At 46.0% G+C, this 13,109-nt stretch overlaps 2 protein-coding genes across 2 annotated transcripts in view; one reads left to right on the forward strand and one right to left on the reverse strand.

Annotated features, from left to right (window-relative positions):
• Positions 1-13,103, reverse strand: part of Resf1 (retroelement silencing factor 1) — a 30,107-nt gene extending 17,004 nt beyond the window's left edge. Inside the window, exons 1-2 of the mRNA XM_010628533.3 lie at positions 13,001-13,103; positions 12,627-12,715 (exon numbers count right to left, since the gene is read on the reverse strand). The gene's annotated coding sequence lies outside the window, so the exon portion shown is untranslated. The remainder of the gene's footprint in view (positions 1-12,626; positions 12,716-13,000) is intronic.
• LOC104865203 lies at positions 5,188-6,319 on the forward strand. The gene is made up of 2 exons (XM_010628612.2): positions 5,188-5,590; positions 5,973-6,319. The coding sequence occupies exons 1-2, from the start codon at positions 5,312-5,314 to the stop codon at positions 6,309-6,311; spliced, it is 618 nt and encodes a 205-aa protein (XP_010626914.1). The 5' UTR covers positions 5,188-5,311; the 3' UTR covers positions 6,312-6,319.
• Positions 13,104-13,109: the final 6 nt, after the last annotated feature.

Raw genomic sequence — 13,109 nt, forward strand, 5'->3', positions numbered from 1 at the left:
CCCTGATACAAAAAAAAAAAATGACAGAGGCCAGAATCTGAAGAATTAATTCATGGCTGAATTCTATGAGAAATTTAGGGAAGACCTAATGCCAATACTTTTCAAACTCTTAAATGAAACTGAAACTTTTTTCCCCAGGTACTGGGAATTGAACGCAGGACCTTGTGTTTGCCAGGTAGGCAGCACAGCTGAGATACATACATTCCTCCCTCGAATGGCCCTCTCATTGAAATTCAAAGGGAAACCATACTCCCAAGTCATTCCTGCAAGCAAACTTTACTCTGACACCAAACCAGAGCAGAGTCCAACCAAAAAGGAAAACTACAGAACAATCTCCCTACTGAACATATAGATGCAACAATCTTCAATAAAATACTGGCAAACAGAATGCAGTAAATCATCAAGAAGATTATACATCATGACCAACTAAGATTCATCCCAGGGATGCAGGATCGGCTCAACATATGCAAATCAATAAATATAATATTGGGCTGGGGATTTAGCTCAGTGGTTCAGGCGCCTGCCTCACAAGTGCAAGGATCCAAGTTCAATCCCCAGTACCAAAAACAAAAAATAAATGTACCACACCTGTAATCCCAGCGCTCGGGAGGCTGAGGCAGGAGGATCACTGTGAGTTCGAGAGCATCCTGGGCTACACAGTGAGTTCCAGAGCAGTCTGAACTACATAGTGAGACCCCGTCTCAAGAAACCAAATAAATAAATAAATGTAATACTATATTAACAGAGCCAGACTTATTTTTTAAAAATCACACAATCTTTTTTTTTTGGATACCAGGGATCAAACTTGGGACCATGTGCTTGCCAGGTAGGCAGGGGCACCACACTATCATCTCAATAGGCATAAGTCCAACAACCATTCATGATTAAAACACACACACACACACACACACACACAGAGAGAAAATTGGGATAGAGACAGTGCACGCCTGTAATCAGAGCACTTAGGAGACTGAGTCAGGAGGATCGCTGCAAGTCTGAGGCCAGCACTAACTACAAACCAAGAACCTTTCTCAAAAAAACAAACCAAAATTAATAAATAAAAACTAAAGTAAGATAAAACTGTACACTCGCCATTACCAAACATAAAAGATGGCACAGTGCCCAACTGCATCCAAAACTGACATTACCTTTGTACCAAAATCAGAAGTCAAACACTGCAAAGTTGGCTCAAAATCCAAAAATTTTATAGTATCAATAGGATAAAAGGGAAAGAAAAAAACAAAACACAATTTTCCTCAATAACTGTAGTAAAAGCCTAACAGGATCCAGCACCTGTTCAGAATGGGAACACAGAGATAACTCCAGTTGATAGAAAGGTAGCCAGACTCAATTCTCAACACATCACACCTACAGCTGGGAGGACAGCCTCTCCCGGTGAGCGGTCATGCCAGGAACAGGAATGAGACCTAATCTCCACCCCTGTGCCCTTTCTGGAGACAGAATCCAGCTATTTCGACCATACTAACCTTGAACTCACAGCCATTCTGTTGCCCCAGCCAGCCTAGTTTACAGGGAAGAGCCACCACATCTGCTCAAATGTCTATCACTACCACCAACCCCCCTTTTTCTTTTGGGCTAATACCTGGTATGAACACAGAATCTTCACAACAAACTACGTCCCAGCTGCCCCTCGCTTGTTTTAAATTTTGAGGTACAGGGCCAGAGATTTAGCTCAGTGGCACCATGCGTGCCTCGCAAGCTTAAGGTCCTCAGTTCGATCCCTGGTACCAAAACTAAATAAATAAAAATTGAGATGCAGTCTTGCAAAGTTGCTAAATTTCCCAAGTGGAGGGCCAGGGATTTAGCCCAGTGGCATCGCACCTGCCTTGCAAGTGCAAGGTCTTAAGTTCACTCCCCAGTACTAGAAAACAAAAAAAATAAAATAAAACAAATTTCACAAGTGGGCATGAACTGGCAGTCCTCCTGCCTCAGCCTCCCAAATAATGGGAATCAGTGGCCAGAACTCCCAAAAGGCACCATCACACACATCACTTCTTGCCACTTGTAGTGAATGTTTTACTCCCCTTTATACCAGTTACAGTTACATGCACAGAAAGAAAAGATTCAGATTAGAAACAAGTAAAATGAACTCTACTTGCAGCTAATATGTTCTTGTATGTACACAATCATATCAAGTCCACCAAAAATCTAATAAACTAATTTGATTAGTTTACAAAATACAACATAAACATATGAAGCTGATTGCACTTCTCAATAGCTATCAAGCAAACAATTCCACTTATAGTAGCAGGAAAAGTAAAACTTTGCAATAAATTTAACAAAAGTAATGTCAGCCAGCTGTGGTGGTGCACACCTGTAACCCCAGCATGCTGAGACTGAAGCAGGAAAACATCAAGTTCCAGCTCAGCCTGGACAACTTAGCAAGATGCTGTTCCAAATTAAAAAAAAAAAAAAGGTGGGTGGGATGTAGAGCAGCAAGGAGTCTCTGGGTTACTGAAAAAATCCAAAAAAGAGACCCTGCTAAAGAAATCTATACTCTAGATATCACAGAACATTGGTAAAAGAAATCAAAGACCTTCTTAAATGGGAAACAATCTCATGTCGTGGCAAGGAAGACAGTACTAAGGTGCCAACCCCTTCCCATGACCTACATTCAATGCAGCATGGACTAAAAATCCCCAAGAACCCCTGCAGACACTGTGATGCTGTTTTTCTGGTACCGGGAATCAAACTCAGGACTTTGCACTTGCCAGGCAGGCCTGCCGCTGTTGAGCTAAATCCCCAGCTCAACATCAAAACTTCCTATGAAAATGAAGTGGTTGAGGAGCCAGAACAATGTTTTACAAAGTTAGGGGATTCATACTTCCTGAATTCAGAACTTACAACCAATCTGCAGTCAGTAAGACAAGGGCTATATGACATACAACAGGCCCTGATCCACAATAGAGTGGAACCTGGCCATAAACCCTTACAGTCACAGTCATCCATGAGGAACAAGAACATGAACAAAACAATCAAACATTCAACAGAACCCTACTAAGATGACTGAAATAGAAAGCTAGAGGCGTCGATGAAGACCACAGAGCTTCTCTAGAGACACTGCTACAGCAGTTGTATGGTTTACTGGAGGTGAAGAAACTGAGTGGCACTCAGAGAAGGGGAGGGAAACCAAGCTTTATTACACCGGCTGGCCCAGAAGTGTTAGGTACTTCAAACTCTGAGCCCCGAATGGGAGATATATGGTTCCTTTATAGTGCTGTATGCGGAAGCAAGGCTACAAAAGCAGAACAAAGATGGTTAATGTTACATGCTGAGTTTGCAGTGCAGCACATCTAGTGGTTTCAGTTGAGGAAGGGGAAACAGACTTTTGTGAAAACAGGATACAGTGAGGTCATTATCTATACTATAGGAACAGAGTTGCCAGGGACAACCACAGGAAAGGGAAACTGCTCATAAGGGAAACCTGCCTTATCAGCACGAATGGCCAATAAGCACTCTAAAAGATATTGAACATCACAATAAAAGTAAACCACAAGAAGCTGAAAAGCACGACCAAAATGACACATCACTCCAGGCTCTGGACAATGGGCATAATCACACCTGTGAGGACAGGTATAAATGAACTAAACACTCAGATACTGCTATACAAAACTGCACATCCTCTTTAGGTTTACAATCTGGTAGCTAGATCAAAGGTTAACTACACTTAACCATTACGATGAAATTAGCTTGTACATTTCTATCTAAGAGAAGTACAAATTCAGAAGCCTCTTAACTGACAACAGCATCACTCATAATGACCAAAACGTTCACAACAACCCAAGCACCTCATGAAAGCAAACACAAAACATGGCTTATCCATGCAGTAGAATATAACTTGGCAATGAAAAACTCAGTATATACAGGCTTTCAAGTAAACAAGCCTAAAAAGCATAATACCAGGTCAACAGTCATAACACCAATTATGCTCAATTACATGCCAAGCTCCAGAGGTAGAAACTAGATACATTAACAGCTGCCTAAGAATAGGTGGGTTGAGAAAGCGGGGTTATTACTACAAAGTACGGAGATTCTCTTCAGGATTGGGAAAAGTGTTCTTAATATTGGTGATGATTGTGCAACTACGAACACACTACAAAAACGGATGATACAGTGCATATGAATGAGTGAAAGGACTATATGAATTAGCTGGAGCTGTACTTAAAACCCACCTTCTTGTGAGGAACTCTGCTGTGAGCACAAAACCCACTGCAAGTTACCAGTGTAGAGCTAAACTCTGGGCTACTTGAAGGACACGGGCCACGCATCTGGAGATGCCAGGTCAGCCCGCTGGATGGGGGAGGAAATCAGAACTGAAAGGACTGTAGCTTGGCCAAGGAGAAATGAAATTTCCCAGTGGGGAAAGATCGATTCTTTTTTATAAAAATTCCAGTGGGGGGAATCAAACCTAGGACCTTGAGCAGCCAAAGAATGAGCTGAAATTCTGGGCCACAATCCTCTCAGGACCAAGTTTTAAACTCTTCTGTTGTACTTATCAGCCAGTCTTTGACTGTCTTAGGCTATTTATGCAGCTCTTCCCCAAAAAGGTCTCAGTTCCCTGAGGACAGGAAGGATCTCAGATGCCCTAAGACAAGAGGACAGTAACCCCCACCCTGTGGCATTGGTCCTTCTGGCCTCAAGAGGGGTCCTTCAGCCTGCATGGTGTGTGGTCACGTTATTTCAGAAGGAAGGGGATAGATCCTATGGCTTCCTGTCCCCTTTCTCTCTATTCCTACTGTCTGACCATACTGGTTTGGATATTGCCACGGTAACCAGCAGTCACAGAAAACGGATTATGACCTAGCTCACCATGAGCCACTGACACTTGAGTGCTCAAGACTCCCGCAAATCTCCTGTTTGTGCTCTAGGAGTTGGATCTCCCATGTGTGCTCCAGGAGTTGGTAGTGAATTTTCTCCCCAATATCTCCCATTTTCCCCCCATGGAAGCTTCCGGCGTTGACAGAGACTCTACATTGGCTCTTCAACCCCATGGCATCCACATCCCCTAGCAGCGACCCCTCTGACGCAGAGGACTTCAATTGTGAAAACAAATCCACACTGAAGCTCCCTGGGGATTGCCTCCCCTGTGAAGAGCTCCCATCCTGCGAGGATATCATCCTTCTTGAAGACATGACACCCCCTGAGCGTTCTTCAGGCGACCTCATCTATCCTGGCCAAGGCAGGTGGGGGCCTGAAGGGAAAAAGAGACGGCCCAACCTACAACAGCTACTTCGGGATAACCCACAGCAGATCTACAAACTAGGTATCTCTGTGGCCTGGGCTGACAAAAATGGCTTGGAAGACTCAACCACTCATGATGAAGAAATCCAAAAGGATGACAATAAAAAATCACCAAAAAATTCAGAGAAAGAAGAAAGATGAGGACTGCGATGTCCTCAAACTTACTATGGTCGAAGGCCTCGGGCCGAGCAGCTGTCTCCCTGCCCAGCTCACTCAGCAGGAACACGAGGTGCATCCTGACTCGCCCATGTGCAAACCATCAGGAAACACAGATGTCGGCCCATTCCCAGAGCTGCCTGCGACACCGAAGGGACAGGAACGTGCTGAGGTGAGCCGAGCTGCCTCCCAGACAGCAAGGGCCAGGCCCGACGGGGAGCAGGTGAACAGCACCGATCTGGGCGGGAGGGAGCTACTGTGTCAAGACCAGCAGGAGGCCGAGGAAGACAGCAAGGAAAGGACTTGGGGAGGAGAGGCAGGGAAACACCCAGGGGCACAGGGGCGAGGAGGGCAGAAACGAAGGGAAGCGCTGATTGTGACGCCAGTGTGAGTGTGTGTGTGCATGTGCGTGTGTATTCTGTCCTTCTGATTATTGTGACTGCACTGAAGTTGCCTCCTCTGGTAAAGGATGTGAACCCATGAAGGAGCACGCATCCACTACATCTGAGCTGTGGGCATTACCTATCTCTAACTCATTCTCCTCTTCTCGGCAGAGGGCAGGTAAGGCGAGCAGCAGCCGCAACTCAGGCACCACAGAGCCCTCCACCTCCTCCCCACACCTGGGGGACCACGGCGCCAGACTACTGAGCACCGCCAGTCGGCTCAAGGGGCGGGCCTTCCACTGGCTGAACCACAGCGTCCTTTCCATGGGACGCAGGAGACAGGGCTCTGAGCAGGCCACCAGGAGCTGCCCTCAGCAGGCTCCACACAGACGTCGATGCCTTAGAGGCAAAAAGGTCCAGCCTGACGGACCCCCTGGGCAGTTAGGACCCCGTATGCCCACATTTTCACGCTATGTGCTACCCCATCATGAAAAATTTGAGGAAGATTAGTTCTTAATAAAGCATGTTCTTGTTATCTGTGTCTGCCTCTTCCAGCAGCTTGTCTTCGCTCAGGCTCAGAGTAAACAAGTGGCCCAGAGGCCCTGGATTCCCTCTCAGGAAATGTCAGGCAGGTGACGCATCCTAAATGGAGTTTTGGATGCTTTTTACCTCTCCCCATTCTTACTGCATTGTACCCTATTTATGGACATGGACCTCTCCTCCCACGTCCAGGAGGCACCAACAGGACCCATCTGACCCCACCGAGGTGGGAAGGTGTGGGCTGAGCCGGGGACCGGGGCATAGGCCAGTGGGGCGGGGCCCTCCCAAGCCCAGTTCAGTTCCCGAAGCCAGACCCTGCTTCTCCTTCCCCACAGCACCACGCTGGCTCTGGGATTCGGGCTTCCGCATGAGCTCCAGCACGCTGGTGGGTCTGAGCGTGCTGGATGTCAAAAGTGGTCCATCTGGGAGGAACGGGAGGGCTGGGAGTCCTCACTCTCACTTTGCTTTCCTCATTCTCAAGATGGGAGCGTTAGTAACGCACACTGCACGGGCCATTGGCACCATTTTTCATCATCCTAAGGATCTGCCCGGGATCTGACTGAAGGCCATGCAAGAGGGAGAGTGCGTCTGCCTCACGGAATTATTTCCTACATGGAAGCAATCCATGGATACCAAGAGATAAGCATTTGAGGACAGCTTGATTTAAGCCGGTCCCGTTCTCACTCCACTGCACTCTGATTTCTTAAACTCATCCACAAACTGGCACTACAATGATCTCTAGAGGCCGACTTCTTTGAGGAAGACTGTACTTTCCCCTCTGGCTCTGGCTTTCACTGTTATTGTCAACAGCTCCCTCCCAGGACCCTGATAACAGTCCCCACCCTCCAGCTTCACCAGCAGCCTGTCCTGCAGAGTTCCCAGGGACCAGCTCGTGAGTCTTCACCTCAAATGCGTTCCTCTGCTCCATTTCATTGCCCTTCCTCTTCCTTCATCCCCGTCTTCCTCCTGCTGCAAATATTTAGCACACAGGAGCACCTAATCTGCTCCACCTCATCCAACAGGAGAAAGAGGATGGAGATGTGGCTCAGGTGACTTAAGAAATAAAGCCATGGGGCCGGGGATTTAGATAAGTGGTTCTCCTGCCTGCTTCGCAAGTGTAAGGTCCCAAATTCAATCCCGGTACTAAATAAATAGGCGGATAGATAGATGATAGATAGATAGATAGAGCCATGGAGGGCTGGGTATTTAGCTCAGTGGCGCTGTGCCTGCCTCGCAAGTGCCAGGTCCTGAGTTCGATCCCCAGTACTAAAAATAAAAAGGAGTAAAGCCATGGAAACACGATTAGCAGGGCTAACAGGTTCACTATGCTGGTCAAATACCTCTTATAGTTTTGAAAATTGATAAAATACATCTACATGTGAGAAATACTGGTCAATAAATCATTTGCATAATCAGTTCATCAGAATAAACTCAGGTATCCATAGGTTAAAGGACATACAAAGACAACACATCTTGGTCTACGGAATGTATTCCCCTAAATCCTAATCTATGTAGACAGCTTAAAACTGCTCTCTTCTCGGGTCGTCACTGGAGGTACTTAGCATTACAGTGCTCACATAGAGTCCTACATGCCACGAAAGGGAGTCCCCAGGGGAACACCTTTGATTCTTCCAGCTATAGACAGGGCCTGTGGGGCTGGAAATGCCAAACTCTACCCTTTCCTCCATTTTCATCGAGATCAGTATCTTGGATGAAAAAGGACTAGGGATAACCAACATTTTTTTCCTGTGTACTAAATGACTACATTGGCTGGACGTGGTGGTCCACACCTATAATCCCAGCAGGGGCATCATCATAAATTCGAGAAAAGCCCCGGCTACACTGGGAGTTCAAAGCCAGCCTGAGCCACAAACCAAAAAGTAAATACATTAATTAATTTTTAGAACCAGTAAAGTATCTGAACAGGTTGAAAAGGGATTCTAAAACACAACTGTTAAAATTCTTGGCTGTGGGACTGAACTGTTCAAAATTAAAAGGGCTCTTCAGGGTCAGGGATTTTGCTCAGTGGCACCATGCACACCTTGCACTTGCAAGTTCCAGAGTTTGATTCCCAGTACCAGAAAATAAATGAGTGAAAATATATCACATTGATATGAAAGAAAAATCTCTCTAAAGTATTATTTTCTTAAAACATGGGGCAGCTCATAATTACATTTCCAAAACTAACTTAAAAGAACAAGCATTGTACATATTTTAGTTGAGAATGACCTGGAACTCACTGTGTAGCCCAGGCTGGTCTCGAACTCACAGCGATCCTCCTGCCTCAGCCTCTGAGTGCTGGGATTACAGGTGTGCGCCACCACGCTGGGCTGAACCTGTTTTAAAAAATATGTATGTCTGGGCGTGGAGGCACACACCTACAATCCCAGCACTCAGAGGCTGAGGCAGGAGGATCGCTGTGAATTCAAGACCAGCCTGGGCTACACAGTGAGTTCCAGGTCAGTCTCAACTATATAGTGAGACCCTGTCGCAAAACAAAACAAAACAAAACAAAACAAAACACCAAAAAAACAGGGTCTCACTATGTAGCTGAGGCTGGCCTGAAATTCACAGCAAACCTCCTGCCTCAGCTTCCTCAGTACATGAAGTACCACACCCAGCCTATTGTGTTTTATCAGGATTATTTGTGTTTCAGTGTTAGACTGTTGACTTAAGGAACAGTTCCTTAATGGTATTTTAGTTAGCTTTGTGAAGTCCTTTTATCCAGGTATAAATTTACATTCTGATTCAATGAACCGCTTTTGTGTTAGGTCAACATATATACATATGTATACCTAAATGTATATATAATATAGTTTGGGGGGGTACAGGGGATTGAACTCAAGACCTTGAGCTTGCAAGGCAGGCAGTACCACTGAGCTAAATGCCCGGCCCCTATTAGTGTGCATTTAATAGTCTACGCATTTGGGATTGAAGATACATGTCAATTTAGGGAGTAAATGTGCTGTGAGCCTAAGATCTATCTAAATGAGAAGTATACGGACTTCAAAGCACACATGGTCCACATATGTACAGTAAGCAAGACATGTTCACTCTTGCAATATGCACTGTGTTTGTTCCTTAACCATGAAATGGTCAACATGACTTCACACATTTGTAGTCAGTACCATTAAATAGAAATCCAAGGGAAAGGCCAGGGATTTAGCTCAGTGGTTGGCTGCCTGCCTCGCAAGCGCAAGGTCCCGGAGTTCGACCCCCAGTACCAAAATAAAAGAAAACAAAGAAATCTAGCTGGGTGTCGTTGCGCATGTCTGTAATCCCAGCACTGGAGGCTGAGGAAGGAGGATTTCTGTGAGTTCGAGACCAGGCTGGGCTACACTACATAGTGAGTTCCAGGTCAGTCTCAACTACATAGTGAGACCCTGTCTCGAAAAACAAAACAAAAAACAAAGAAATCTATCTTTTGCCCAATCCTGCTATTTTAAAACCTGGTCTCCATCTGGCCTCAGCAGACCTGGTCATAGTCACGCTTCCCCTGGAAATAAGAAGCTATGTCACGTGGTATGGACTTGGGGCAGGAGTTACTCCTGGCTTCCTTGTATATGACATACATTCACGTTCCCCAAGAACACAGGTCTTCTAGAATACATTAGGCAAATCCCTCACCACATGGGTGTATTCCAAGCTGGTATTGTTACAATAATTGCCTTCTTTGGCTCATTACTCTTTGTAGCATAGTTAAGATTTTAGTACGTAATCTAGGTGATGTTCTTTCCAAGTGTATGTATACCCTACTTCTAGGAAACTGCACTGCCTGAGAGTTCCGTGAAGTGGGACAGTAGTCCAGCTGCTCACAGTTCTGATGCAACCAGAGACTGCCAGCACCATACTTCATGAATGGATCTGTTCAGAGGTGGGTTCGTTTTTATTTACAAAAGGCAAACAGTTGGGAGGTAGTGGCCCATGCCTGGATTTCAGTACTTGAAAGGCTGAGAAAGACAGACTGCTGAGAGTTCAAGGCCAGCCTGGTCTCCAGAGTTCAAGATCAGTGAGAATTGCATAGCAAGATCCTGTCTCAGAAAAACCAAAACAAAACAAAGAAATGGAACTGTGCAATTAAGTTTTGACATGACCACTTCATAAGCACTAGGCTTACCTACAAATTTAGCCTTATAAGTGATGTATCTCAGGAGAATCTCAAGTCATTGTCATTAAACCTTTAGAACTATAGTCAGAAGTATGAGCAGAAAACATCCTCAGGCTAGAGACCACTTTGCTTTCCATTTGTTTTTGGTTTTTTGAGACAGGGTCTCACTGTGTAGTTGAGACTGACCTGGAACTCACTATGTAGCCCAGGCTGGTCTTGAACTCACAGCGATCCTCCTGCCCCAGCCTCCCAAATGCTGGGATTACAGGTGTGCGCCACTATGCCCAGCCCACTTTGCTTTTCATGTACAAGTTCATTCACAGCAGCAAATTAGACTATATAGCTGCCTCCAAACAAAACCCCCGAAGCTATTTCAGGTTCACAAGATCACTTCTTTCAAAGTAAACTTGCATTTCTATAGCCAGGGCTGGTGTACCATTAGTCCTTTATCTCAAACTGGATTCTGTCCAAGTCTGTTTCCAGTAATGAAGCAAATTTCTAAAGGCTGGGAGGCCCACTTAGACAAAACAACGCTCCTTTAGTTTACCCTTTTCTTTTTTCTTTTTTTGGCAGCACAGGGGATTGAACCCAGGGTTATCTGGTGTGCTAGACAAGCAAGTGGTGTGCTGCTGAGCTTTTTATTTTGAAGAAGGGAATCACTCTATTTACAGGCTAGCCCCCAGGGTAGCCTGGAACCCAAATATCCTCCTGCCTCAGCTTGCAAGTAGGAGGGATTATGGTTTATCACTCACCTTTACAAACATATCTTAAACATGATTAGATTAACTCCCTAAACACTGCAGTGCATACTGCAATGCTCACTGTCTAGATCCGAAGAAAGATTCCTGTACCTTTTACAGGTATGGGAAGAACAATGCTTGGGGCGTGGCTCCCAGGCCATGGAATTCGAGAAGCTGCCGTGTGTGAGTACTGACCAGAGAGGTCCTGCAGCACCAACAGTAATGGGCTTCACAAATGGGAGAAATCACTCAGAGCTCCAATGGGCACAAGGAATATCCTCTAAAACAGTGTAAAATGTCTTAGGCCATAAAACATACTTCCTCTAGCTCACACTCACCACGTGCTAGGAACTGTCTTTATATGGTGCTACTGGGGAGACTCAATCCCCAAGGCCTTCACAATAAGCTATAGCCAACACTCCCCCCCCCCGTACGGGGGATCAAACTCTGGACATTGCGCTTGCAAGGAGAACGGCCCCACTGAGCTAAATCGATGGCCCCAGGGATCTTTTTTGAGACACGGACTAGGTCACCAAGCTGCCTCAGCTGGGCTCAAACCTGCATTCGTGCCTCAGCCTCCCAGAGTGTTGAACTATACCTGGGCCACCGCCCTGGATGGCATTTCTAAGTGTGTTCTATGTACAATAGTCCTTTAACTTTCCTGCACCAATCTCACAAGGTGAGCACTCTGTTATCCCCGTTTCAGACGATGAAAGCGAAGGAGCAGTTAATTCTCCCGGGTTTGCACAGTGAGTGATAGAGCCAAGATGTAAAGTGATTTGTAGGACATAGGTCTTCACCATGCAGCAGCTTCTAAGGCAAGTTCTGTGGTCACGGGAGGCAATCCCCTGTGGACAGTCGCTTTCCCTGTACAGGAATGGCTCTCCAAGGCTGGCGCTCCTCCCCCACATTCCCAGGCAGCCCCAGGTGCCACAAATACTTAACACTCAAATAAGAGTGAATATGCAGAAAACACCCACAGCTTTGGCCCTCTTAGCCACCTCCCTGAGTGCTAACTTCCTGAGCTATTAACAGGGCTGGCAGACTGCCAGAGTAGCCGGCAACTCTAGATTCAGCCCCCCCCCCGCCCCCGCGCGCGCGCGCGACCAAAAATCCATTTCCTAAAATGAGCGACTGAAATCTCCATAGTATGCCAATAGTATTAATTCTTCTCAAGCTCTGTAATCAAACCCACTGTCTCCTACAGGTTCTTAAATTGTTTTGTTGTTGTGGTTTTTGTTTTGGGGATCAAATTCGGGACCTTGCACTTTCAAGGCAGGCGGCAGAACCACCGAGCTAAATCCCAGGCCCAGGTTTTAAAGTTTTTAATCAATGTTGATCCGTTGCATTAGTGATTTCATTACGTAACAAAATCATTCACAATACGGTATGAATACCTACCTCGTTCAATCAGGGAGGCTGATCTGACATACTCACCTTGAAATCGTTTGCTTTTTAACTATTGTACATTTTCCCAGGTCCCTCCAAGCAAGCCAGTCCCTTCCAGAGTGTTTTCTTCTTCGGTCCTATGGACAGCAAGAAACGTTTTATGGCTAATAAAAATCACACGGCTGCATACAATTTCCTTAAGGATGCCCGGGAAGCACACCGAGCTGGCGCACTCAAGTAGGCTATCAAAGAGGAACCTCGCCTAAAAATACCATTCTCTAAAGTTCGAAAAGCGATAGCATTTACCTTCCGAGATTTACTATTAGCAAGCGAATTGCGATTGCACCGGGCGGGGTAAAAAGGTAAATAAAACTTTAACAGAAGTGCACGTCAACGCTTAATAAACACTACTTCCCACTGACCTAAATCGCCCAGCGCTACGACGATGCAGACACGGCTCGGAGGCTCGTCCGTGAGCACCAGGAAACGCTTAGCCCGGAGCTCCGCCGCCCTCGGGGCGCCCCGACCGCA

The sequence above is a fragment of the Fukomys damarensis genome, unplaced genomic scaffold (genome assembly GCF_012274545.1).
Source record: "Fukomys damarensis isolate Sample0158 unplaced genomic scaffold, DMR_v1.0_HiC HiC_scaffold_15, whole genome shotgun sequence".
NCBI classification, from domain to species: Eukaryota; Metazoa; Chordata; class Mammalia; order Rodentia; family Bathyergidae; genus Fukomys; species Fukomys damarensis.

What these genes read in the sequence shown, in the direction of transcription:
- LOC104865203 (XM_010628612.2), top strand. Translation starts at nt 5,312, where the DNA reads ATGGCTTGGAAGACTCAACCACTCATGATGAAGAAATCCAAAAGGATG. An exon ending in AGGGACAGGAACGTGCTGAG is followed by an intron (nt 5,591 to 5,972) that starts GTGAGCCGAGCT and finishes TCTTCTCGGCAG; the next exon opens with AGGGCAGGTAAGGCGAGCAG.